Consider the following 26,927-nt stretch of genomic DNA (forward strand, 5'->3'; position numbering starts at 1 on the left):
AAATGGCCGACAGCTAAATCTATTCGAACGTGTATGCCGTGCATTGTGATCAGATCTGGCCTAACACACAATGACTCAAGATTTATACTGGTTCAGGCAAAGTGCTCTACGTCCAGTCGGGGGTGGGTCGGTTGTATTGCTTGAGCTTAGGTGCTCGAAAGAGTTTGGAAAGTTACAAGCTTTCGAGTGGGAGATTGCTCTAGTTGGATCGGATCAGATCCCTTCCTCTCGTCCTATGGGAACCCTCCCTTTTATAGTATAAGGGGGTCTTCATTAGAGGGTATCTAAAGGTAGAAGAAAGGTGAGAGAGAGAGAGATAGAGTTCCTCGCTCCGCTGATCGGGGTCGTCAACTCCGTCAGTCAGGGCTACCAACCTTGTCAGTCAGAGCTTTTCCGGTGACCACTGTCCATGTCCGCCGTCATGGAGTAGCCGTCTTGTCCTGTTGCTGTGCACCGAGCCCTCCCTCGGTCAGGGGAGGGTGTGTGTCCATGAGTACGGTACGACAGTTACGCTCCATCCCTGGCGCCACGCCCCGTCAATGTAGAGGCGTGCCTGCTGGATCATGATGGCGTCGTGCCCCGTCCCCTCGCGAGAATGGGCAAGTGAAATAGTGCCCCCTACTGCCACAATAATGGGGAGTGCGACCCTTTTTGTGATGGGAGTGGTTGGCCTTGTACGATAAGTTGACTCCGGGGCTCACCCCTGCTCCTAGGACCCTTGGGTATGCGAGGGTCGGCAGTCCGACCGGCTGTTCCAGTCGGGGAGGTTGGCACGTGTAAGACGGAGCCTAGTCGGAGCCCTCAGTAAGAGCCGCGGTACGGCGCCGGCCTCCAATCACGTTTTAGTCGGGGATATGGGCCCAGGCCATCCCGATCAAGCTGTCGGTTGGGGTTATGGGCCGAGGCAGCCTGGATGGAGTCGCTGCCCATGCGGGTGGACGCTCGTTTCTGGCGCTTTCTTGGGCTGGTCAGCAGGAAGTGGACCTGCTGAGACCCGGATCCTTGGACCCATCATTATTATTTATACCACCGAAGTAGAGTAGAAATATTAAAGGTTCACGATGGAAAATAAGAAACATACATCCAAAATCGTACTTGCGGTGCTGCTATTAATATTATGACTTAACTCATAAATGAAAAATTTATCTATTTTCATGAGATTACCAAATGGTTTACAAAAGCCATAAACCAAAGCATTGATGTAAAATAAAACAATCCAACGTTACGTGAGACCAAGCAGTACAAAACAAAATCGCTGAGCAGTGAGCACTACACGGAATAAAGCTGTAGAAATCGTGTTTATTGCGGTACAGGAAACCAAGATGGCTTGGTTACTATAGAGTTTATTATAAGTCCTTTAGATTCTAATTAGGAGTATTAAATATAAATTAATGATAAAATAAATTCTATAACTTCTAGACTTTTTTGCAAGACGAATCTATTAAGCCTAATTAGTCCATTATTAGCCCATATGATGCTATAGTAAACATGTGTTAATTATAGATTAAGTAGGTTTAATAGATTCATCTCGCAAATAAACTCTAAATTTATATAGTTAGTTTTATAATTAATTTATATTTAGTCTTTTTAATTGGTATCGAAATATTCGATAGAAAAAGCTTGTGACAAGCACCTGCGATCTAAACATCCCCTAAATATCGTTGCCATCGAGCACTCCAGCATGTAACTGGACTACAGGAGGACGCCGAGGAGCCCACCCCACCACAGGCCCACAGCGCTCTCACCACTTCACCGTGCGCGTCCGACAAAAGTCCCCGACCCACGCGTGGCCCCGGACCGCCTCCGCCGGGACCCAATTGGCCGATCCACTCCCCCACGGTCAGCGCGCGGCCCACGCCTCAGCCTCACGGGGGAGGACCTGAGACTTTTTTTAAAAAAGGGATAAAAAAATAAAATTAGAAAAAGAGGTGCCGGTTGGGAATATTTTGAAAAATGGGTACCTCCCGCCCGCTGATCGGGCGGGAGGCGTGGGGCCGGGGACCTCCCGCCCATCCAGCGGGCGGGAGGTTCCCCGAGGTCCTCTTCGCAAATAAGAAAGTTATCTTATTCGCGAAGAGGTCTCTGCGGGGGCATCCCGCCCATCCAACGGGCGGGATGTGGTCCTGAGGGGCATCCCGCCCTTTGGTTGGGCGGGAGGTCCCCCGGCTATATAAGCCCCAACATGTCCCAAAAATTTCATTTTATCCAGCAAAAATCAGAAAAAAAAAGAAAGAGAGGAGAGGAAGAGAGAAGAGGAAGCGGCGAAACCCTGTTCACACGTCGATTTGGAGGTATATTCTCATTCTAGCCGTATAATTACTTGAAAATAACTATAATCTAGAAAATATTTCTTAGAGTAGTTATGTTTTGAATAGTTTTTAGTATTTTCATTTATTTTTAGTATAATTTATATTCTGAATAGTTTAGAATCTGTAAAATATAATCTGAGAATCGCTGAAAGTTAGGGTCGTCGTTGTGTATTAATATGTAGTATAACTAGTTTATTAATGATTGACAGATATGTCTTCCGAGAAGGGTATTTTTAGTATATATTACGGAGAAGGAAATGTGATTTATGGGCCGAATGTGGTAGATTTAAGTGAATTCAACTGTGCGGTCAGAGGAATTACCAGACCGCACGAGAGGATATTTGAATCCCTATGCAACTGGTTAATGAGAGGATTAAGGATTAATCAGGAGACACACACCGTGAGTGTTCAGTGCGTCATAAATCGTACCACTCACGCTTTGATCTGGGAGCTGATGCCACTTGCAAGCAACGAGGACTGGTTAACTTATCTGCAAAATGCAAGTCATTAGCAGTGGCCATTGGTACTTCTTGTCAGTGTGCACCAGAACCCTTTGATAAACATTGAAGCTGCTCCGAGGGATGAAAATATTGATGAAGAATTTGAGGAGGCAAACATTGAGGCAGGTGGCACCGCTGCACCTCAATGCGTGGCTGATGAGGGTGAGAACATACCCTTTATTGTTGAACAACTGCAAGATGAAGAACGTGAATTGGATGAAGCAATGAATGCCGATTCGTCTGATGATGACGATGATGTGCCTGAAGAATGGGTAAGCAGCGACTTCAGTCATCTTGTCGTAGATGACGGATCTAGCGTGCCTTCGGATTGCAGGGAGAATGAAATTGTCCAGGGTGCGAGGTACCACTCAATTGAAGAGGTCAAGGAAGCTGTTAAGTGCTTGTGTCTCTCTCTTATGCGAGAGTTTAAAACAGTCGAGTGCAAATCTCGTAAGTACGATGTGGTATGTGTGAAGGAGGGGTGTCCGTGGCGGGTGTATGCTTATAAGGATAAATGGAAAGATTATTGGGAATGCTCAATTGTTACTCAGCACACATGTCATTTGCCGGGGGTGCAGAAGACCCATCGCAACCTTACATCACAATACATCGCAAATGAGATGTATGGGATGATAGTAGAGAACATGTCATATGAACCAAAGTCTATTATCAGGTATATTCAGAAAAAGTACAAATATACCATCTCGTACAGCAAGGCGTGGAGTGCGAAACAGAAGGTGTTGGAGATGAGGTTTGGTACGTTCGAGGCTGCATATGATAATATTCCTCGATTGCTGGCCGTCCTATGTCAGAGAAATCCTGAAAGCTATTATGACCTGAAAAGTCTAGACAGAGGAGAAGGTCCGCCCTACATATTGCAGCGGGTCTTTTTCAGTTTGGGTCCATGCATTAACGCATTCCAACACTGCCGGCCTCTACTGTGCATCAATAGGATCTTTCTCACAGGAAAGTATAGATTATAAATGCTGACAGCTATTGGAGTGGATGGAAACAATAAATTGGTTCCTGTTGCTTTTGCTTTTGTTGAGAGTGAGAACACAGATAGTTGGTACTGGTTTCTGGAACGGGTTAAGCTTGCAGTCATTCGGGATAGGGAAGATGTCTGCCTGATTTATGATCGCCACCCCAGCATACTGAGGGCAATACTAGATTTGCAGGAGGGGTGTGTGGAGATCGGAGAGCCGCCCAAGTGGCGTGATGTTCGCAGTAGGTGGTGCATGAGACATATCGGTGCAAACTTTTTCAGGCAATTTAAGAACAAGCACCTTATGGATATATTCAAGAGGCTAGGCAAGGAAACAAATCAGCAAAAATTTAACAAGCAGTGGCAGAAACTTAATGAACTGACCGGGAAGAAAAGAAGCGAGGACGCATCAAAAAACAGAACTGCACAGGATGAAATAGAGGCTTTGTGTCCTTTGCCAACAGATACTGCACGTACTCGCAGAAGGTCCGGGTCAGCGGTGAAAACCTTTTCTGAATGAATTGGGAATGAACCGAAGGAGAAGTGGGCGTTACTTTACGATACCGATGGTGCAAGGTACGGCATAATGACCACCAACTTCGCCGAGGTTTACAATTGGGTGCTGCGTGGTGTTCGTGGGCTTCCACTGGTTGCAATTGTGGAATTCATCGTCCGCGGGTGTACCGATTACTTTAGGGATTGGTTCACTAAAACTCAGGTATTCATGCAAGATCCTGACAGATATTTTGGGAAAATGATGATAGAATATATGACTAAGAAGGCAGCTAGCGCCCGGCTACACCATGTACGGCAATGTGGTACACAGGAGCTCAAGTTTGAGGTATCTCCTAAAGACAGAGCGCGACATGGCATGAGACGTCAAACTCCTGTAAAGGAGTGCATTCTCAAGTTTGATGGAACTTGTTGTTACTCATGCATGAGGCTAAAGTTGCTGCACGTACCGTGTTCTCATGTAATGGCTGCTTGTGCGAATATTTGACATTAGGGATGGCAATGGGTCGGGTTCGGGTCGGGTGGAGTCAAAACCCGACCCATGAGAAAATAACATCGGGTCGAAAACTAGACCCACACCCACACCCATGGGTGAAATTTTGCACCCACGCCCGAACCCGTCGGGTTTCGGGTCGGGTGCGAGTGCCCATCGGGTTTTGCAATCGAATATGCAAGCAAGCAATGGGGGTGCCCGGAGCAGGGGGCCGCCGGAGCAGCCGAGCAGGGGGCGCCGGGGGGGCCGCCGGGCGCGGGGGGGGGGGGGGGGGGGCGCCGCGCGCGGGGGGCCGGAGCAGGGGGGCGCCAAGGCGCCGGGCGCGTGGGGGGGGGAGGCGGAGTAGGGGGCTGCCGGAGCAGGCAAGCAGGGGGGCGCCGGACGCCGGGGGGCCGAAGCAGGGGGTGCCGGGCGCGGGGGCGCGCCGGAGCAGGGGGCGCTGGGTGGGCCGCCGGGGGCGAGGGGTGGCCGGACCGCCGGAGCAGGGGTGCGCCGCCGCGCCGGGGGGTGGCGGCGGGGCGGCTGTGCGGGCGGGCGGCGGCCTGGCGGTTGGCGGCTGGGCGTGGGCAGGGGGCAAGGGGTGAGGGAGCAGGGAGTTAGTGAGTTAGGGTTTGTGAAGTTTTGTTAGGCTGGGTGCATGTTTATGGGCCAAAATACGTAATGGGCTAAATTTCAGGCGCCCGGTGGGCATCCATGGGTTTTTTTTTCAAAACCCGAATCCACACCCGAAATTAAACGGGTCGGGTTTGGGTAGACCCATGGGTGAAAAACAGCACCCACATTCACCCCCATCGGGTCCGAAACCCGACGGGCACCCGAACCCGTGGACCCGATTGCCATCCCTATTCGACATCGTGTTGATATATATGTTTCCCATTACTTCAGAAAGAAGACAATTGCCAGCACCTGGCAGTATGAGATTTATGGGTTCCGTTTGGTTGGATCGTTCACTGAGACAGCGAATCCTGTTATATATATTTCAGACCCAAGATCAGCACGGTTAAGAGAGGGCGCCGTCAGATACGGCGTATTCGTAATGATATGGATGAGTCAGAGCTCCGTCCGAGGATACAGCGCTGCAGTGCATGTAATCAGATTGGACACATGTATAAACGTTGTCCAAACAATGATGCTGGCCCCAGTTCTGCTGAAGCTGGCCCTACAGGTGATGCTACAGATGGAAGGCCTCCGGTTGCATCAAGGAGTGGGAGACGTATCGAGTGCTACTACGTCATCAGGCATTAATTTTATTTGAACGTCGTTTGCTCATGTGTAATATTTGCCGCGTTGAGTTTGTACTAGACCTGGATGTGTATTTGTATCGTACTATCCTAATATTTGGATTCTACGTTGCAAAACGTTATCGTTTAACCATCTTCGTACGAGTTTTAGATACCGTAATCTTCTTCGTAAAATTGAATTAAAATTTTATATGCATACATAAGAGTATGGCGAATAAATCTTGTATTTGAAAAAAATCTGAATTTCAAATAGTTTGTGAAACATAAATTCCAAAAAAATATAACAAAAATCATAAGCAGAGGCACCTCCCGCCCACTGGCCGGGCGAGAAGCCTGCCTCAGGGACCTCTTCGCGAATAAGAAACTTTTCTTATTTGCGAAGAGGCCCTCGGGAGGGGTCTCGAAATTTTTTTGGACCTCCCACCTGCTGGGTGGGCAGGAGGTCCCTGGCCCCACGGCTCCTGCCCAATAAACGGACGGGAGGTACCCATTTTCCAAATTTCCGCATTTTCGAATTTTAATTTTTCTATCCTTTTTTAAAAAAACTCGAGGACCTGAGGAGGATTCGGGACCGCGGCCCACGGCCCGTACCCTTCCCCTGCCGGCTGGCGGCTGCCGCACCGCCTGCCAGCCTGCTGCCACCCCCACCAATCCGCCGCTCGCATTTGGTTTCCCACGCGGCTACGGCCTCTCCAGTTCTCTCCCTTCCGCGTCCCCGTCCGCGCGGTGAGGCCCAGCCGCGAGCGGTAGCCCCACACGGTCTCATGCCGACGCCGCCCGGCCAGTAAAGAGAGACACGCCGCGGGGGCGCGAGCGAGCGGGGAGCGGGAGGGCGATGACGCCGCCGCCGCATGGCCGCGGAGCCGGCGGGGGTGGCGGCGTTCTGGGCCGGCGCGCGTACGCGTCCCTCCTCGCGGCGGCCGTCGTCGCGCTCGCGCTCCTCTGCCTCTTCTACGGCGCCGCCTTCGCTCCCTCCATCCGCAGCGCGCACCCTCGGCTCCCCGTCCGCCGGCTCGGGTTCCGGGCCCGGGAGACGGGAGCGCTCCCGGCCGGCCTCGCCCTCTCCTCCATCCCGGTGCGCGGCGCGGCCGCTCGGCTCACCCACCCCGTGCTCTCCGCTTCGATCGTAAATGGAGTCGTGATGGCCGGTCTCTGGTTTCGTTCAGGTGTGCGACGCGAGGCACTCGGAGCTGATCCCGTGCTTGGACCGGGCTCTCCACTACCAGCTCCGGCTCCGGCTCAACCTCTCCCTCATGGAGCACTACGAGCGCCACTGCCCGCCCGCGCCGCGCCGCCTCAACTGCCTCGTCCCGCCGCCCGACGGCTACCAGGTGAGAGAGACCACCGTGTATTGCACCACCAATGCGCCATGTTTGTTGTGCCCATGCTCATGCCCGTGCTGATGTGATGTGTGCGATTCTTACTTAGGTGCCCATCAGGTGGCCGAGGAGCAGGGACGAGGTGTGGAAGGCCAACATACCCCACCCCCACCTTGCTGCTGAGAAGTCAGACCAGCGGTGGATGATCGTCAATGGTGATAAGATCAACTTCCCTGGCGGGGGAACTCACTTCCACGCTGGCGCTGACAAGTATATCGTGCACCTTGCGCAGGTTTGAGATATTCCTGTAGCTAATCTACTGCACATTGTGCCAATCTTAGGCTGATGGGATCATTTTTGTTTTCCTATGGTGGTAGATGCTGAATTTCCCAAATGGCAAGCTCAACAATCGAGGGAATGTTAGGAATGTGCTTGATGTCGGCTGTGGTGTTGCCAGCTTCGGGGCTTACCTTCTTTCGCACGATATGCTTGCAATGTCTCTTGCTCCCAATGATGTGCATGAAAACCAAATTCAGTTTGCCCTTGAGAGAGGAATCCCAGCAACCCTTGGCGTGCTGGGCACAAGGAGGCTGCCATACCCAAGCCGCTCGTTCGAGATGGCACATTGCTCTCGCTGTCGGATCAACTGGCTGCAGAGGAATGGGATCTTGTTGCTGGAAGTTGATAGGGTGTTAAGGCCTGGGGGATATTTTGTGTACTCGTCACCGGAGGCCTATGCTCTGGATCCCTACAACAGGAAGATATGGAGACTGATGAGCGATCTTGCTCGAAGGATGTGTTGGCGGGTTGCATCTAAGAAGAACCAGACGGTGATATGGGCCAAGCCATTGACCAACGGATGCTATATGAGGAGAGAGCCTGGAACACTTCCGCCCATGTGTGAACGTGATGATGATCCAGATGCGGCTTGGAATGTACCCATGAAAGCATGCCTAACTCCATACTCTAAGAGTAAGCACAGTTCCTTGACTTTCTTTGAGATCACCAAATGCCTTGATTTTTCCCCATGTGTCATTTCATTAAGAAGAGAGTTTAATGTACAAAGAGAGACCAAAGAGGCCTCTCCCTAAGACCCTAACACCCACCCACAAAGAAAGTAAATTACATTAGCGCCGCTGCTAGGAATTAGGCGACCACAACCATTCCTCCTTCCAGATCAGACTAATAGTCTGGGGAAAGCAACCAAGTGCAACAACAACAACAACAACAACTTAGCCTTTTGTCCCAAGCAAGTTGGGGTAGGCTAGAGATGAAACCCACAGAAAACAAGAATAAGAAACACAAAAAGTGCACAAGCCAAAGGAAGAGTTAGGGGTTAAACAAAAAGTAACAAAGGTCACGGTTCAGGTACATTAATTGCTAGTCTCCAAGCGCTCCTATCCATAGCTAATTCCTTAGCGATATTCCACTCCTTAAGATCTCTCTTAACCGTCTCGTCCCAAGTTAGTCTAGGTCTACCTCTACCTCTCTTTACATTATCGCCCCGCTTTAAAACTCCACTACGCACCGGCGCCTCGGGAGGCCTCCGTTGTACATGTCCAAACCATCTCAACCGATGTTGAATCAACTTCTCATCGATAGGTGCCACCCCGACCCTATCTCGAATCTCTTCGTTCCGGATTCTGTCCCTTCTTGTATGCCCGCAGAACCAACGCAGCATACGCATCTCTGCTACACTCAGTTGCTGGACATGTCGCCTTTTTGTAGGCCAACATTCAGCACCGTATAGCATCGCAGGGCGAATCGCCGTCCTATAGAACTTACCTTTTAGCCTCTGTGGCACCTTCTTGTCACAGAGGACGCCCGAAGCCTGCCGCCACTTCAACCACCCGGCTGAAATTCTATGTCTAACATCTTCATCAATGTCTCCATCTTTCTGAAGCATTGATCCTAGATACCGGAAAGTATCCTTCTTGGCCACCACTTGACCTTCGAGGCTAACGTCCCCATCCTCATGCCTAGTCGGGCTAAAGTCGCACATCATATACTCGGTCTTGGTCCTACTCAGTCTGAACCCCCTCGACTCTAACGTGTGTCTCCACAGCTCTAACTTCATATTAACCCCTACCCTACTCTCATCAACTAGCACCACATCATCAGCAAAGAGCATACACCAAGGGATATCACCTTGTATGTCCCTTGTGACCTCATCCATCACCAAAGCAAATAGATAAGGGCTCAATGCTGACCCCTGCTGTAGTCCAATTTTATGGAGTTTGAATGCTGCCTCTTGTGGAGTTTGAATTTTATGTAGATTTTAGTTATGCGAAGAAAATACATGGTCCCGGAACCGCTAGTCTGCCCATTCATGCACCAATGGGCTCAAGCAGTTCCCCTTTGTTGTGCCGTTGCAGACCTCAAAGATTACTTCCTCTTTTAAGTTGCCAGCGGTGCCTCTAACTATTTTACTATTTCCATACAGACATCATGGGTTTTATTTTATATTTTTTAAGAAAATATCACAAAAATTTATTATTAGGAAAGTCAGGACACATAGTTACCTGGTGAACATTAGTAAATTACGTGTTAAATGATTTACCTTGAATTGTTCCAATATTTTACTTTTAAATAAATTACTTGTTGTGTCATTTGCTAGAATAATTGTACGGCGTCCATGCTAAACCAATATATGTATTCTAAGATTATAGCACTATATTATATATTTGGATGAGTTCAGGTATGCAAATTGTATTCGCCCTGCATATTTTCCTTAGGAAATTGTAAATTCAGTAACTATTCTATACTACTATACTAAATAACTCAGGCGTCAATCATGTGTTGCCTCCCTATTGGTTTAGCACATTGACATTCTGATCTGGCATGTTCTTTCGCCTAACCAGGAGTTAATAAGGTTAAAGGCAGTGAATTGCTTCCCTGGCCACTAAGGCTCACAGCACCACCACCTCGCCTTGAAGAGCTTGGGATCAGTTCAAACAATTTTTCCGAAGACAATGTGAGTAACTGCATGATTTTGCAATATAAACACGCCCATCTTTCTGACGGTGCTCTTTTTGACATTGAAATATTGCTTGCAGGAGATTTGGCATTCTAGAGTAACTCAGTACTGGAAGCACATGAAATCTGAGATACAAAAGGATTCCTTTAGAAATGTTATGGATATGAGCGCCAACCTTGGTGGATTTGCAGCATCTCTGATGAATAAGGATGTCTGGGTAATGAATATAGTTCCCTTCACCGAATCTGGAAAACTGAAGGTAATATATGATCGTGGTTTAATGGGGACTATTCACAATTGGTAAGAACTTTTTTCTACTATCCATCCATTTATGTAATTGTTTCAAGGTCAAATTTGCATGCTTAGAATTGTTAGAACCTTTTTCTGGTTTGTCCTCTACCTTTAATTAACTACAAAGGACAAATGTTAAAGTTGCTTTTTAGCGATTGTCCCTATGAGTTCGTTGTCATGCGTAGGAGGTGTCATTGGTTCCTAAGATGCAATTACATGCAATTATGTGGAACTCACTCAGCCGTGCAACTAGTAGGTGTTGGCAGACTGGCTCCACTCCGCTTGTATGGGATAGGATGACTGGTAGTTATAGACAGGGTTTCAGAAATTCAGGTAGTCCTGTTGTCATATTGGAAAATGGTGTAGATGGTAATAAGCCATCGATTCATTGTGATTGGGAAAGCCGGGCAGGAGTTAGCTCCATAAGAACATTTCCTAAACTGATAATATTATTACACAAAACTGGAAAAACTGAGCCTGTTTCCACATCTGATCAGGTTCTCAATTCCATTGTTTCTCTCCATTTTAACCACTTATATAGTTTAACTTATGCATGACAAGTGTTTTGTGCATTATTCTGTGTATATCCATATTCAGATGCTTCATACATCTGCTCTGTATTTCTTTATTCATGGCTCTTTTTAACTGAAGGTGTGAATCATTCTCGACATACCCGCGCACCTATGACCTCCTTCACGCCTGGCTCCTACTCTCCGAGATAGAGAAGCAGGGGTGTAGCCTGGAGGATCTGCTGATTGAGATGGACCGCATCCTTAGGCCTCATGGGTATGCCATCATCAGAGACAAAGCCACTGTCTTAAACTACATCAAGAAGCTTTTACCAGCGCTACGGTGGGATGACTGGACATTTGAGGTGAAACCTAAGAAAGATGCACTCTCGTCAGATGACGAAAGAGTCTTGATCGTCAGGAAAAAGCTGTGGAATCAGACGTTGCAAGATGTGTAGCTGTAGTCACTCTCGTTTTGATCCTAGCTGTAGCTAACTGAGCACCGTGATTATCCTAACCGTCAAGTGTAATATAGTTCTGGGCTTTTTTGTTTTGCCCGTTGTTTGTTAAGAGTGGAGGATCATGAATCTTCAGGAGCAGACTTCAATAGTTCATAACGTACCGACACCTGATATGTGTTGCCCGTTGTTTGTGTGGTCGATTGTAATCATACCGTGCTACAGGAGAAGTTGCTAGCAGAGGTACCGTGCCGACACCTGATATGTGTTGTTTGAATACCTGTTTAAGCTCTCATCAACAACTTCCATATCCGTTGAAGTTGGTTAAATGAGTTCTAAATCTCTAATATAAAACAAAACGATCAAATGTTTGCAAAATATCTATTTAAAAATAGAAATCTGCGTAAGATCAGTTCATTTTTTTGGAAGGATTTCAAAAGTGGAACCTCATTTTTAAATATTAAGGGAGTAAGGGACCATGTGAAAGCTTAAGTCGTCCTGAACTGTGAACAACCGGAAAGCTGGTGAAAAACAAACCTGTTCCGGGTGGCGCAGCCAGGCCAACCAACCCGACCTCGCCTCACTTCACTCGGGAGATCCGAACAGTTGCCTGCTGCCGCCTCCGCAACCGCGATACTCCCCTCTCGCCGCCGCGGAAGAAGCAGGGAGAAGAAGAGGCGGCACCCCCGCGCCGGCGGGGGCGGCGGCCGCGCCATGGCCGAGCTGCGGTACGCCACGGCAGCGGCGGCGGCGACCCGCGCCTCCAGCTCCCCGTCCAAGCGCGACGCCGACGCCGCGTCCGCGTCCTCGCCCTTGGTCGCCTCCCCCCGCGTCGGCGGCGGCAAGGACGGGCCCCGCCCCCACCAGAGGTGGTCACTCCCGCCCCCCGTCCGCTCCCTCCTCGCGCTCGAGGACCCCAGGTCGCCCGCCGCCTCCACCTCCTACCGGATCCTGGTCGCCGCAATCGCCTGTTTCGCCCTCGCCGCGCTCTTCTCCGCCCCTTCTGTCTGGTCACGCCTCGTGAGTTCTCGATTCCTTGATTGCGGCATCTCGATTACGTTCATGGAGATCTCTTGCTTGGTTCTTACTCTCGTGTCGGTGCTGGACCCTAGAACGCGCCGTACCTGTGCCGCAAGGAGGGGATTCGGCTCCACTGCCCTCGGGTAATGAGGTGTTCGTTTGAGCAATGCACTGGGGAACCTAATTGTGCATGCGATGTGATTGGGACCTGAATTGTTATCTTGTTTGGCTTGGTGTTACGCTGCAGGTGAGCGAGCGGGACTCTCTGTGGGAGAATCCTCATGCAGCAGCCACTTCCTGGAAGCCGTGTGCTGAGCGTCGTAGTGACGAGATCTCAGGCAAGTACAGAATCTGATTGTTCTAGTGAAAAAGTTGATGGTAATTGGGTAACTGCTCTAGTTGCATCCTAGTTTGCTGTAGTGATCACTTTGATTTCTTATCCGTAACTTGGACTGCGAGCCATGTAGTTTTTCATTGGATGATGCACCACTTCTTCGTGTGCCATTACACTGGTTGGAGTGGATGAGCAATGATAGCAGAATAAAATTAAAATAGAACAATCATCCCAAGAAAAAAAGTTGCATAACTTCTTTGATACCCATGTGCCATGCTTTCCCCCCTTGGAGCCTTATGTACAGGCAAAATGCTTTGGTGATATCTGAGAGAGGATACTGTCACGTATTTAAGCACCTGCACAGACATTAATCTCTCCAATGCAACTTGGAGATTAAATAGGCTTAACCACCTTGTTAGGCTGTTAGCACACCTTAAGCACCCAGTGCATATGATGTGGCAGAAAAAAAACTGGTTTAGCTACCTAAGAACCATGTGTAAGTACCTCCATTGTACATGCCCTCTTGGGGAAGTGTTTTAACTTTGCAAGCCATGAGTTTTCAAACTGTGTTGGCTCCTCATTTTTGTTTCTGCTTATCAATTTGTAACTTGAGAGCACATGACATAAATCATGGTTGGATCCTGACAACTTCCAGTTTGATCTCCTCTATTTTGCAGATCTTGTGCCAGAGAACGAAGCCTCTGGGTTTATATTTATTCATGCTGAGGGTGGTTTAAACCAGCAACGTATAGCTGTACGTATGTGCCCTTTTCACAATTTATGCCCTCTAAATAGTTGGCATGTGAACACATGAGTTATTCCACAGTCTTAGACTTAAAAAGGAAAATGTTGACTGACCTATTCTACATTGTAATTTTTTTTATATGATGTTTGGTTCTTAATACTAGAATGCTGGAAGATTGCCATTTTGTTGCCAGCAAATTTTGTTAGCTTCTTATGTAGTGTTACGTTTTCTACTAAAACCTGCATATTGTCTTGGTAAAATTGCACAACTCTTAACTTGTTTGTAATATTTGATTCATTTACAGATATGTAATGCTGTTGCAATTGCTAAGATAATGAACGCCACACTTATTCTGCCAGTGCTGAAGCAGGATCAAATATGGAAAGATCAAACGTAAGTGATGAACTATGATGTTCTCTTAAACAACTTATGGTCACCCTTTTTGTTTATATTATGCGTTCCTTCTTCATGATACCTTCAGTAGTTGAGATTGTTTCTCTTTGTGCAGGAAATTCGAAGACATCTTTGATGTAGATCATTTTATAAAGTATTTGAAGGATGATGTACGCATTGTGCGAGATATTCCTGACTGGTTCACAGAAAAGGAGGAGCTTTTCACCAGTATAAAGTTAGTTGCATCCGTTTCAGCTATCCCTTGTATTGGTGATATTACTTTTTGTCATCTCAATATAAGCATTACTATTGTCACTGAGGATTATTACACCTTGATCACATGAACCTGAAAAAAGGCTCTGCTGCTGCTGCTGCTGCCGCTGTTGTTGTTGATCACATGAACTGATGAATTGGAATGACAACCTGACTGGATACTCCTGCTGCTTGCTTTGTATAGCTGCACTTTGCAAACTAGTTTTCTAGTCATATACACTTGCATCGTTCACTTTTGGTTTTGCAAGAGTTATCCTTGTACAGCCTTGATGCAGCTGCAGATTGTGTTTTCCATTCTTGCCTCTAAAGTTCTGTATGCGTTTTATTTTTATTTTATTTTATTTTATCTTGTAACAGGCGCACTGTGAAAAATATCCCCAAGTATGCATCAGCACAATTTTACATTGACAATGTGCTTCCAAGGATCAGAGAAAAAAAGATAATGTCCATCAAGCCGTTCGTTGATAGGCTAGGGTAAGTATCACAGCATCAATATGACAATATAAAACATTTTTTTACCCTTTTGATGCATCTATAGATGTGCTAATTATGTTAAGCTTGCCATTTCAGGTATGATAATGTCCCAATGGAGATTAACCGGCTCAGGTGCCGAGTTAATTATCATGCTTTGAAGTTTCTACCTCACATTGAAGAAATGGCTGACAAGCTAGCAACAAGGATGAGGAACCGAACAGTCAATTTAAATCCGTACATGTAAGCTTGGTTTTCTGTCTTCTATTTATCTTGCTTGCAGTTGACAAATTGATACCTCATACTCAATTGCACTTGCTTCAAAAGGGCTCTTCACCTGCGTTTTGAGAAAGGAATGGTGGGGCTTTCCTTTTGTGATTTTGCTGGAACTAGAGAGGAGAAAGCTATGATGGCTAGTTATAGACAGCAACAATGGCCAAGGCGGTACAAGGTGACATAAATTTTCAGTTTTCTGAATGCCAGACGATGACATGATCCCTAAAAAGATTTAAGGGTGGAGACTAGAGAGTGTACTATTTGAATATACTCTATTCACTTCTACTTGCTTGCAGAATGGATCTCATCTATGGCCATTAGCACTTAAGAAGAGAAAAGAAGGCCGCTGCCCACTCGAACCTGGGGAAATAGGAGTTATTTTGCGTGCTATGGGGTATACAAAGGAAACTCAGATATATGTTGCATCGGGGCAGGTATATGGTGGAAACACTCGAATGGCACCCTTGAGGAATATGTTCCCCAATCTGGTAGGTGCCTCTGAAGTTTACACATGCCCTCTTTTCCCTCTCATTGATATTTCAAATATAGACAGAAATACAGCAAAAACCGTCCAAAGGAATATGTATAATCGAGATAAATATCTCTTATTATTACCATTGTAGATTTATGGAATTTATAGAAGCTGCCTGAGACACAACTGATCATGCTGCTCAAGAAGCAACTGACCAATCCTTTGGCAACTGCAGGTTAGCAAAGAAGATCTTGCAAGCAAGGAGGAGATGGAGCCTTTCAAGAAGCATGTAACCAGCCTTGCTGCGCTGGACTTCCTGGTATGCCTGAAGTCAGACGTGTTTGTCATGACCCACGGCGGCAATTTTGCCAAGCTGATCATCGGCTACCGCCGCTACATGGGGCGCCACCGTCTCAAGTCTATCAAGCCAGACAAGGGGCTCATGTCCAAGTTCTTTGGTGACCCTTACATGCCATGGGCGACTTTCGTGGAGAATGTGATGATCACCCATCAGACACGGACCGGCCTCCCTGAGCCCACTTTCCCACACTATGACCTTTGGGAAAATCCCCTCACCCCTTGCATGTGTAGAGCTTAAGTTATAGAGCACGAGTGATTGTTCATAGAATCATAGTTATTCTTTGTCCATATGCTGATGTCGCAAATTTTGTATAACTTTATTTTTACCACTTGTACTGTATATTAAACCCCAATTGATGCAGAATCCTCATCTTTCTTTCCACAAGAAACTGTATAGTTGATGCATAAATGTGTAGACAATAGTCTTTTCTGATGAAAACAGCTAAAATCGTGCCAGCAGATATACGACACGACATCTTCCAGCAGCTTCTCCCTGCCTATGAAATTCATACATGAATATTTTCTGCTACCGTGAGGGCTTGAGATTTTACCTGCAAATGTGCATGGAGCTGGAGCATGAATCCTACAGATTGTCGCTCAGGTCTCGGTCACTGGCGGAGCCAGGGGCGGCTCGGGCAGGGCCATGCTCCCCCACGCCAACACCCCCCCCCCCCTCCCCCTCGGTTGATTAGCACATATATGTTAGGAACAGTAAGCAATTCTTATTTTTAGATCTTAGAATGAGTTTGTTTTGTCTTCCCAAGCACATATTGAATCAGTGTAATGTAGAAAATATAAATTATATATTAATCGTGAAAGTATCATTATTTTTTTGCGGGTAACCATGGAAGTATCATTAAATCTAAAAGTAAAATATCTTGCTTCTTTTATAAGAACATGAGGGATTTTGTATAAAAAAATTTATTGATTTTGGAAGATATCAATCTTCATTTTTATGCACCACTATAACATCTAAACTGCGAGAAAAGTTCTCAAAGACAACATCAACAGGAAACAACACGCCTAGAATGATTTGTTTTTTTTTAGGACGGAAGGGATAGCTCATGTTCGACTCGTTCTATGTGTAATTCCTGGCTCCGCCACTGCTCATGGTAACGTGCAACAGATCGAACGCACGAGTTTTGGACTTTCTCGTGCTAAGAAAAGAGAAGATTCTGTCTGGTTCTTCATGTGACCCTTGGTCATCAGTTTACGACGATCTGCCCACGCAGCCACAGAACTGCCTGCATTTTGCATCAGTCATGCATAGTGGACGTTTTCACAGGAAGGGCGTGGTGCCGTCAACTTTGTGAACTGCGATAATCGAGATTCGAGAGGATGCTGGTACGGTGGACATCCAGAGGTTGTAATGCATAGCCAGGTGATGGACTGGACGAGCTGCCAGCAGTCATCATGGGTGGCCTGATATGATCTCGTAAAATAAAAAGGATATTTGTATTCTTACCTCTACTTTACACTAATTTAGTGTAATTATATTTTTATCCTCATTTTTCTCAACTTTGTGATTTTGTAAAACATCACTTTGCATGCGGTCGCATACGGTACATGTATTGTTTCTTTCTCCATTATCAGTTACACAAGCATAATGAATAGACGAGAGAACTACTGACAAACACGTCCAAGTGAACAAGCCGACTGCACACAAGAGACGAGATGAGAGACCAGCTCAACACCAAATCGACACATGCGGCACAGTTAGTGGCGAAGCTAGAGCAAATTGAAGAAGATGTGCGCTTACCTGCATGGAGTTAAGCTATCAACAGGTGCATATACAGTGAAAAATTAGATCCGATCATCGATTTCTCCCCTAAGGCCCTAATCATAACCTACCTTCGTCCCTAGGCACAACCATGTGTGTCCTCCTCTATTATTACCGTGTTACACTGACCTTGCTTATGGTAGTGGTATGTTGACGGTGGCTGCGGTACGAGCACGCCGAAGATCGGCTCGGCGGGGAAGCTTATAGATGTAGGCCACCAACAGCGTCGCCGCCGAGCCGACGACTACTGAGATCTGGCCGATGCGGACATCCTGGCAGTGGAAGAACCACAATTGCACTGGTACGGCGCGCAGAAGCAGAGCTTTCCCAGCATCTGCTAGTAGGAGGCCGCGTCGCCGCCAGGAGCCGCAGGAGCTGTTAGCTAAGCCATGCCGCACGGATGGGATGGACGTCAGGAAGGGAGAGATGGAGATGAGCAGTGGAAGGTGACGACGCCGAGGAGGTTTCTGAAGTTGTGAACCAGCAGCTAGCTAGTGCTAGTGGGACAGGGTTGTTATAGCCGATCACGCAAGTAGCAATAGCTAGCCTGCGCGAGTGTAGCAGTGGCGGTCAAGAGCGGATCTACGATCTGAATTTAGAGGTGCTTATCCTTCTTCTTCCTCTTCTTCTTTTATTAAAAATTGTTGAAAAAGTTTTTGGAGGGATTTCATGAGCTGCATGGAGGTAGGGGGCTCCAGCCCCCCCGCCCTCACACTGGATCCGTCCCTGGTGGCTGCCATTTCTGCGAATTGGACCTTCAAAGGCATGGTAAGCCTCTGCATCCTATTTCCTAAATCGACGTGTTTAGCGCTAAATTAGGTGCTTCAGTTGGAATATTTATGACACGGTACCTAAACTAGAGCGATCGTTTAAAGGATCGTGGTTAAGGGGCCGTTTGGAAGAGCTTCTTCTAAAACGCCTCACGTGTCAAGCCAAAGCCTGTGAAGCCGAAAGAAGTACTCGATTTATAAAATAGCTTCACGCTACGGTATCTTGATTTACGTAAATAGGCGAAGCCGAAGGCGATAAAAATCCTTCGAATAAATCTGTGCATGCTTATCGCTCCTGTATGCGAAGCGAAATTGGTGCTAGAAGACAGCCTGTGTCCGGCCGAGATGCACAATAAATGTTCCAATACTACATCGTTACCTCTGCCTTGATCCGTCATTTTGAAGTTCGCTTATCAAGTCATCATTGGCGTTGCCCAGTGAGGCACATTGATCCAAAGCATCGTCCGGCTCCGTGCCCCGCCGAGGAGAACGCGTGCGTCCGCCATGATCTCGAGACGCTAGCTTTTGGAGCATCCTCGGCTCAGCTCACGTGACGGCTCCCCCTCCTATCCGTTAGCGCACGCTGCCGCAGCCCGTAGGAAGGAGGCTGCTCTCGCGGGGCCACATGTCGGCGGCACAACACGGGCCGTTCTGACCGTTGGAAGACGGCCGCGCAACGTCCAGATGGGGGACCCAGGTGGCCAGGTTCTTGGGCTGGGAACTCCAACCTCCGAGCCGGCACAGGGATAGATACACTGCTACTCTGTTTCTGCGGAAGTACTTAGTATACTCCCCCATTCATTTTTATAAAATATAGTATAATATGGCACGGTTTTTCAAATAATATTTTAACCATTCATTTATCATATATTATATTATTTATAATTTTAAACTTATAATCATAATCATGGTAAAGTATATATGATTACGAATCCAATCATATAAAATTTACATGATAAAAATAAAAAATTAATAGTCAAATTATTGGTCAAATATTGCAAAGTTTGAATTTTGATATGCATATGCGTCTTATAAAAATAGGTGGAGGACGTATTTTTTTTGTCGGTTGCCAGGTTTTGGCAGGAATTCGATGGAACCTGGCGACACCTGGGCCACGAAATTTGACGATTTCCCCCTCTCGGTTGCCAGGTTTTTTTCTTGTATCTAGCCAAGGGATCGGATCTTCCATGACATGTGTCGTCTTTCTGGGCTTTGTCAAGTTGTCAACGACCGTGAAAAAGCATTCGGTCCTTGCTTTCTCAGTTTTTTTTTTGTGTGTCGTTCAGTCCGCAATGTCGCAGAAAATATTGCTTTTAAAAGCCTCCAAGGACGGTAGAAGCCAGCAACGAGCTGCTGCTATGCGTCCGTGCATACAAACAAAATTGGGAGCTCCGCTTCGCCGGGACGCCGGCACAACATTTCCGATTTCTTTAATCCCCTGTTTCCTGTCGGCAAATGCTTCGTCTCTGACTCTCTCTGTTCGTCGGAATTCAGAAAAGAACCTGAACCTGTCACCTAGCCACGTCCTATGCTAGTCTTCTGACTTCCACCGGTGATAAGCTTTCTCTATGGCGATGTATTCCTTCGAGATTCCAATGGCGGCAAGGCCTCTTGTTTTTCTGAAGAGTTTTTTCTTCTTCTTCTTCTGTTAGACATGGCATGCCAACCATGTTGTGGAAAGTTTTTGTCAACGGCTACAAGGCACACGGAAAGGCTGCAAATGCAATCTCTTTTCGTTCATCATGGGAGAATGGTTTGGCAGGTGAAAGTTGAGTGGATTTATTTTAAGTTTAAGGGGTGACAACCCCCATCTTACCTATAAGCTAAGACCTAGTTTACAGCGCTGAGAATGAGGGTGCCATTACACAGTTTTAGAGCTCAGAGAACCACAAAAAGCAAAAGCCGAGCCTCTCAAGACGAGAAAAACAAGAGCTGAGAACTAAAGACAGCACTGAAACAACTGAAAACAACTGCTGAAACAACTGAAAACAACTGAAGAAACTAAATCTAAAAAACGCTCCCCACTCCTGGTGGAAAACAAGGACACTTCAGGCAGATAGCAACACCAGGTCGCCACTTCAGACGGATAGCATCACCAGGTCACCACCATCTTTCAGCATGTCTTCTTCGTAGAGCTTCCGCAGATCTTCAGGTAGTTTCTCCATGCCCCAGGAGAAAGTTGAGTGGATTAGCTCATGCCTATGTTGCCGATCGATCGATTTGCTGCTGGAATCTGAGACCAGTAATCTCTCTGGATCAGCTGAAACTATTTGGAAGAGTGTGGTACAAGGAAGCCATTGCCGAAACGAAAGCTTTTCTGAAAGCCTGTCCCCTGCCGTTCGTTTCAGTCCGTGAGCTTTCCATGCTACCCAACGGAAAAGGCACACATGATGAAGCACCTGACATTTCCATCTCGAAGTATGTGAAACCATTTGTGCTAATCTCTCTTTTACCATATGTGTCAGGATAAGCACCTGCACGAGAAGCAGACAAATGAGTTGAAATTTGAAACAGAGATTCTACGAAGCAGCAGCGTATGTTGGAATGTTGGGAGAAGTCAACATGTGCAGCACCAGCACAACATGTTGGCAAGTAGGCAACTCGTAAAACTTTCTTATGAATCTTACAGCAGGTATAATCAAAATCACATTAGTACAAAGAAAAGGAGGATCCAGCATGTCATGGGTAAAATTTTGAAAGATTTCCAAGCAATGTATGTGGAAGGTATGTTATGAACTTTGCTGGATTGACAACATAAAAAAAACTCGAATATAGTCTATTCCATCTCCTAAAAGAAAAGAAAAACTAGATGACATCTAGTACCTGCTCTAAGTCATTAATCTGAACATCTCATGATGTGAGATGATTTCCTAAAATTTGGTGTGACAAATCTCAGCAGGCGCTCGCAGGGGTTCCGCAACGGGCTACTGCAAGATTAGGGCGTCTGAATTTCGAAAGGCGGTTGCTTTATTCCGCAACCTTTTTCTCCCCGTGTCTCTTACGATCCTTCCCCCGTTGCCGTCCTGATCCGTCGATATCCGATCGGACGGCTGGGAACACCCGGAACCCCCTCGCCGCCACCTGGCCTGGCCGCGCCTGCCGGCGGCAGAGCGGCAGCAACCAACAGCTCAGCTCACGTCCGTCCTGTTCCGTTCTGCAAGACTGCAATCTGCCCACCACCTCCTCCAGACCTCCACTTCGTCGACTTCTTCCCCCAACCTCCCTCCCCTCCCTCCCCTCCTAACTCTGCCTCAAAGACCCTCCTCCTCATGTCTTGACGACGCCATTGGTAGTTTCGCCTGTTGGTCGAAGAGCAGGGGGAGCGAGAGGAAGGGGGGCTAGGCTAGGAGGGAGGAGGTCACGGGTGGAGGGGACAAGATGTTTGATACCTTGCTCAACTCCAAGTTCTACAACAAATGGTACATGAAGATTGACCTCTTTGTTGTTAGGTTTCATGGTTCTTGGGTTGCTCTGGTTCCAGTTCTAGTTGGATTCGTTCTTGCGGTCGCTGTTCCTCGGATGAGTCTACTCGGGTTCTTCGGTCTTCTTGTTGGTTTCTTGCGCTAGATTTTTTTTTCTCTTTTCGTTTTATTTTCTGGGATTGCTCAATGCGGGTTCCGCCTCCAGTTCTTGATGATTCGGTTGCGTTTATTTGGCTTGAGCGAGAAAAAAGGCTTCTGTTCTTGGATTGCGCTAACCAATCTTTGGTTTCTTTGCACAACGGATGCAGCAAGCACGCGTTCAAATGCATCCGTACGCGGATGGCACCCATACGGCGGAAGAAGCACGCCATGATTCGGTTCCTGAAGAAAGACGTCGCCGACCTCCTCGCCAATGGCCTCGACACCCACGCCTTCGGACGGGTACGTTCATCCAGGCTCTCCCTTGCTCAACACTGCGTTTCGGTTGCTCTGGCGCCACAAATGATATTTGTTCTGGGAGCGAATGCGAATTGGGGAGGAAGTTATCATAGGGTTGAATCGATGAAAGCTGCTCTGTGTCCCTTCCTTTTTGATTGGAAAAGTTGCAGTTTTTTGTGCAAGGATTTTACTGGTCGGTGGTCAAACTGTGGTTAATTTGGTAGAGGTGATTCTGTTTACTGGCTCTAATTTTAATCTGGAATGCAGATCGATGGGCTGATAGTTGAGTTGAATCATGTATCTTGCTATGATATGATCGTGGGGTTCTGTGATTACATTGGGAAGCAACTTGGCAGCCTTCAGAAGCAGAGGTAAATATAGTCAACTCAACCAACGTTTGGTTTTGATTCCTTCTTTCTGTTGCTAACGATTAGCAATAATGGTAAGTTGGTAACACTGAGGAATTAGTCTATGAAACATATTTTTAATGGGCAATAAGGTTGACTATGGGCCTTTTGGAGACTTCATGTCTTTAGGGACCCTGGCTGGCTGCTTGGCTGTGTTGCTTTTGTTGAGCTATTAAGACAGTGGCACAGGAGTATTAGCATTCATAGTACTATATACAGCATATCGACTTGATACGTCTGCCTGTCTGCTTTGATGTTACTAAAGTGTTGGAACTTCAATTTGTGAATACTAACAAACCATTACTAGCATGCTAAGAGTTCAAATAGAGAAGCATTTCCATTTGTCTTGACTGTTAAATGATGACCGCAATTGTGTTTCTTTCTTTCCAAACAGGGAGTGTCCCCCAGAAACCAGAGAAGCGGTGTCAACTCTGATTTTTGCTGCTGCTCGATTTCCTGATCTGCCTGAACTGTGTGACCTAAGGCTCATATTCACAGAGAGATATGGCAATTTTGTTGAGCCTTTTGTTAGCCTCGAGGTGCACAAAATGACGCGACTTTGTTGTTATTGAATTGCTTTATGCTTTGTGGTCCTAATTCAATCCTTGTGTCTGCAGTTTGTTCGGAAGCTTGACAGTACAGAGTTCACTAATGAGGAAAAGTTGCAAGTTATGCAAAGTATCGCTGAAGAATTTTCCGTCAGTTTTGATGCAAAGGAATTGAAACTCAAGTTATGGACAATGCCAGAAACTGAACATGTAAGTGCTCCTCAAATTTACTACTTGATAAATTAGGGAAACAATATTTGTCCGTAACTTGGACTCATGGAATGTGTTTTTTGTAGGATATACTTGAGAAGGGTTCAAGGAAGCCAGCAGAGCTAGCAATGCCTTTATCCAACAAGCAGAAATGCAATGACGATGGTCCATATGAAAGCAAAAATAAGGATATGCTTGAGAAGGGTTTAGGGAAGCCAGCAGAACTAGCAATGCCTTTATTCGACAAGCAAGAATGTGATCAGGATGGTCCACATGAAAGACAAATTAAGGATATGCTTGAGAAGGGTTCGTGGAAGCAAGCAGAACAAGCAATGCCTTTATCCAACAAGCAGAAGTGCAGTAAGGATTCTCCATATGGAAAGCAAGATAAGGATATGCTTGAGAATGGTTCAATCAAGCCAGCAGAACTATCAGTGCCTTTATCCAACAAGCAGAAGGGTAATGAGGATGCTTCATGTGAAAGAAAATACGGTGCTAAACCTGCATGCCGTACTGAGAAAGTGAAAATAAAGCTGAACCGAAAAGATATCCAGGCCACTACTGATGGCATCGGTCTAATTGATGAGAATTCCAGGAAGCAGCAATCTGATAAATCTGATAAGGAACATTTGCAGAAATCAGTTTCTCCAGTGGACATTAACAGAAGGGACACCCAAAAAGATGTTAAGAAGCTTAACAGAAGAGATGGTCGCCCTTCCGAAAAGGAGCTGATGGAAGCAGTGGAGCTTGACCTCAATGGCCTACCTAAGAAGGGATTTGGTGCAGTCAAATTTCCTGAAACAGAAAGCAACAAAACAGTTCATGTAAATGCCAGGCCAAAGGAGGTTGTGAAAGAACACTGTGTTGAAAAAGAGAACGAGGAAGTCATTCGTCGCCACCACCCATCACGACCTGGTGTAGCTCCACGTCTAGAGAATCAAGGACGTCCAGTGAGTCCTTTGAATGGTATCACTAGAAATAAGGGTCCTCCTTATGCTAAGATGAATGGGCCAAATATGAAGAATTCTACTGAAAAACAAGCAAACAATGGTTTCTTGTATGACAAGCCGCAATATTTTGCTGATCTGGGAAATCTGGTGCAGAAAGGACAAGGAGTGACAGAGAGGGCAACAACTATGTTACCCCCTTACGTGAAACCAAAATCTAACAAACAACTTGTGAATGGTGATCTTGAAAAGCGAACTCCAAGTGGTTACAGGAAGCACATCTCTGGAGAAACTGATCACTTGGACGAAAAAGATGTGAATCGCCCTGTTTCTGTCAGAAGGAGAAGTGCAAAGCCTCCAGCTCCTGATGTGCCTAACAATCAGAAGAAGGCCACAGGCCAAACACCCAGCAGTCACAGAAGCCACTCAAGCAGGCAGAATGATTTTAAATATGATCTTGACCCGAAAGGCAATGGGACTGCTGATGTTGTTGGTGGTGAGAGAACTACTAGTAGCTCACCAAAGCACACAGGCGTAAGGAACGGAGCTTTGAACCACAACAATGACTATGACAGGTTCATGCAGCGTCAGCAACCAGAAGCAGATGATACTGCTATTGATTTTGGTAATCTCTTGCCTCGAAACGCAAATGGACATAGGAGACACAAAAACAGATGCAATGGTAACCTTGATGAGGAGGAAAGGATGATGGACAAGCTCCTGATGCATTATAGCAAGAAAGGTTTGGATCAAACCAACAAAGCTGATAATGACCCGGAAGCACAAATTGATTCCCAGAAAAAGCTTTCCTTGCATCCTCCAGGTAGAGCTATCTCGCTACCACCTGAATCCATTGGCCCGGGTGAAGAAGTGAAGGTTCCTGCTCGGTCCACCTCTCTGCAGCCGGACGCTCCTAGGAGCGTGCGTGTGCACCCCAAAATGCCGGACTTTGATGAACTGGCTGCCCGGGTCAATGCTCTGAGGAAGGTTTGAGGTGGCATAAGATTGCATTTGGCTTGTGTACACGTTCTTTCAGCTGAAGAGTTGATCCTTTGTTGACAGTTCCTTGCAAGTCACAACCATTGAGTCATTCTGTATGTGCAGTGCCTATAGGCTATAAGAGATTAAACAGATTTGTGTATGCATTTTACTCTTTTGTTTTTCTGTTTGATTTTTCTATAGTGCCCTTGTTATAGGATTTCCTTGGCACCAGGTGTTTGTGCAGAATAGGAGCACTGGTTTGAGGATTGATACAGTTGATACGGAGTTCCATTGGTTATTCTTCATTTTATTGATAGGGGTTGGATTTGATGTACTAATTCAGATTCGGTGTACTAATTCACAAATTCATGATGGGATGTGTGTAAATGTTGTTGATAAAAAGTCTCAGTGGTTATCTCTCTCTTCAACTGCCCGAGTTTGTATGAGTCTGCTGTATCCTGCATGTTTGTACAGAAAGAGCTGGACATACAGCTCTGCAGTCTGCATGGGAGACTACTACTACTTCTACATTCCCAAGTCCACTTGTACTGCCCTCCGTAGTCTTTTTCTTGCGTCGTGTCTTACAAGTGCTACACTTTTTGTTTGTTTGTTTGTTTCTCCTGTGAAAAAAAAAGTCATATTTGCAAGAGGTACACTTGGTTCTTATTGTAGTTGTAGTGCCGGTTGATTTGTAGAAGACGTCAGGTTTAGCCTGCTTATTAAGCTTTGAGAAGCCTACATGGCGGCGGCCACTTGTAATGCTACTCCATTTCCAAAACCATGGGGGAATCTCTCACCAACCTCAAACAATGGGCTCTGCAGAGCAGAAGCAACAGATCCCAAAAGTGTTCAGGTCAGAGTGCAAGTGGTCGTGATCGGAATGCAAGTTTCATGTTACAAAATCTACAGCAACCAAGAGCTACACACACTGCTAATCCAGTGCCGTCTCTAGCTAAAATAGAGAGGGGGGAATGTGTGATCAGGCCATCTGACTGATCGAAATGCCAATGCACAGACATGTCCAGCATTGCGGCCATCAACCCCTAGCACAGGCACCGCATCACGCCGACGACGAAGCTGGCGATGCAGTCGTGGCCCCGGCCGTCCTGGAGCGCGTCGTCCCGGACGAGCCGCTCCAGGCCCCGGTTCCTCGGCAGCGCGCCGGCGCGGTGCAGGATTGTGGCCGCCACGGCCGCCGGGCCGCCCGCCACCGCCACGCTCGCCGCGAACCGCGCGACCGGCCTGAGAAACAGCGGCAGCAGAGCCTGCACTAGCAAAAAAAGGAAACACGTCAACCCATGAGCAGAGGTCACGCCACGGCCGCCTCCGCCGTAGCCAGGACACGGCGCAGACGAGACCCTCGCTCACCATGGGCGATGGCCGGCCGGCGACAATGTCGCAGCTGACTTGGCAGCGGAGGTGACCGTCGCCAAAACGATTGCAAAGCTGCAGATTTGTTCGGAACGCCTGATGCCGACAGCTCCT

The 26,927-nt window shown here is 46.9% G+C and overlaps 3 protein-coding genes across 4 annotated transcripts; all 3 read left to right on the forward strand.

The window, feature by feature from the left end:
• The first annotated feature begins 6,717 nt into the window (after positions 1 to 6,717).
• Positions 6,718 to 11,771, forward strand: LOC112891071 (probable methyltransferase PMT9). 2 transcript variants are annotated; one of them, XM_025957973.1, is made up of 7 exons: positions 6,718 to 7,116; positions 7,208 to 7,372; positions 7,470 to 7,652; positions 7,738 to 8,332; positions 10,222 to 10,334; positions 10,417 to 10,596; positions 11,280 to 11,596. In XM_025957973.1, the coding sequence occupies exons 1-7, from the start codon at positions 6,877 to 6,879 to the stop codon at positions 11,283 to 11,285; spliced, it is 1,482 nt and encodes a 493-aa protein (XP_025813758.1). In that variant the 5' UTR covers positions 6,718 to 6,876; the 3' UTR covers positions 11,286 to 11,596. The 2 variants fall into 2 exon arrangements, with proteins under 2 accessions (XP_025813758.1, XP_025813757.1); XM_025957972.1 differs by having other exon boundaries at positions 6,725 to 7,116; positions 10,417 to 10,637; positions 11,280 to 11,771.
• A 332-nt stretch (positions 11,772 to 12,103) lies between these two features.
• LOC112891149 (protein PECTIC ARABINOGALACTAN SYNTHESIS-RELATED-like) lies at positions 12,104 to 16,348 on the forward strand. Its single transcript, XM_025958083.1, has 11 exons — positions 12,104 to 12,615; positions 12,708 to 12,758; positions 12,863 to 12,953; positions 13,627 to 13,703; positions 13,999 to 14,087; positions 14,203 to 14,322; positions 14,718 to 14,834; positions 14,931 to 15,074; positions 15,159 to 15,282; positions 15,404 to 15,595; positions 15,815 to 16,348. Exons 1-11 carry the CDS (start codon positions 12,310 to 12,312, stop codon positions 16,175 to 16,177), a joined length of 1,674 nt encoding a protein of 557 aa, XP_025813868.1. The 5' UTR covers positions 12,104 to 12,309; the 3' UTR covers positions 16,178 to 16,348.
• Positions 16,349 to 21,700: 5,352 nt separating this feature from the next.
• Positions 21,701 to 25,816, forward strand: LOC112889868. Its single transcript, XM_025956650.1, has 6 exons — positions 21,701 to 21,908; positions 22,220 to 22,352; positions 22,617 to 22,720; positions 23,151 to 23,295; positions 23,374 to 23,514; positions 23,601 to 25,816. The coding sequence occupies exons 1-6, from the start codon at positions 21,868 to 21,870 to the stop codon at positions 25,452 to 25,454; spliced, it is 2,418 nt and encodes an 805-aa protein (XP_025812435.1). The 5' UTR covers positions 21,701 to 21,867; the 3' UTR covers positions 25,455 to 25,816.
• The last annotated feature ends 1,111 nt before the right edge of the window (positions 25,817 to 26,927 follow it).

Source organism: Panicum hallii, chromosome 4 (assembly GCF_002211085.1).
Source record: "Panicum hallii strain FIL2 chromosome 4, PHallii_v3.1, whole genome shotgun sequence".
NCBI classification, from domain to species: domain Eukaryota; kingdom Viridiplantae; phylum Streptophyta; class Magnoliopsida; order Poales; family Poaceae; genus Panicum; species Panicum hallii.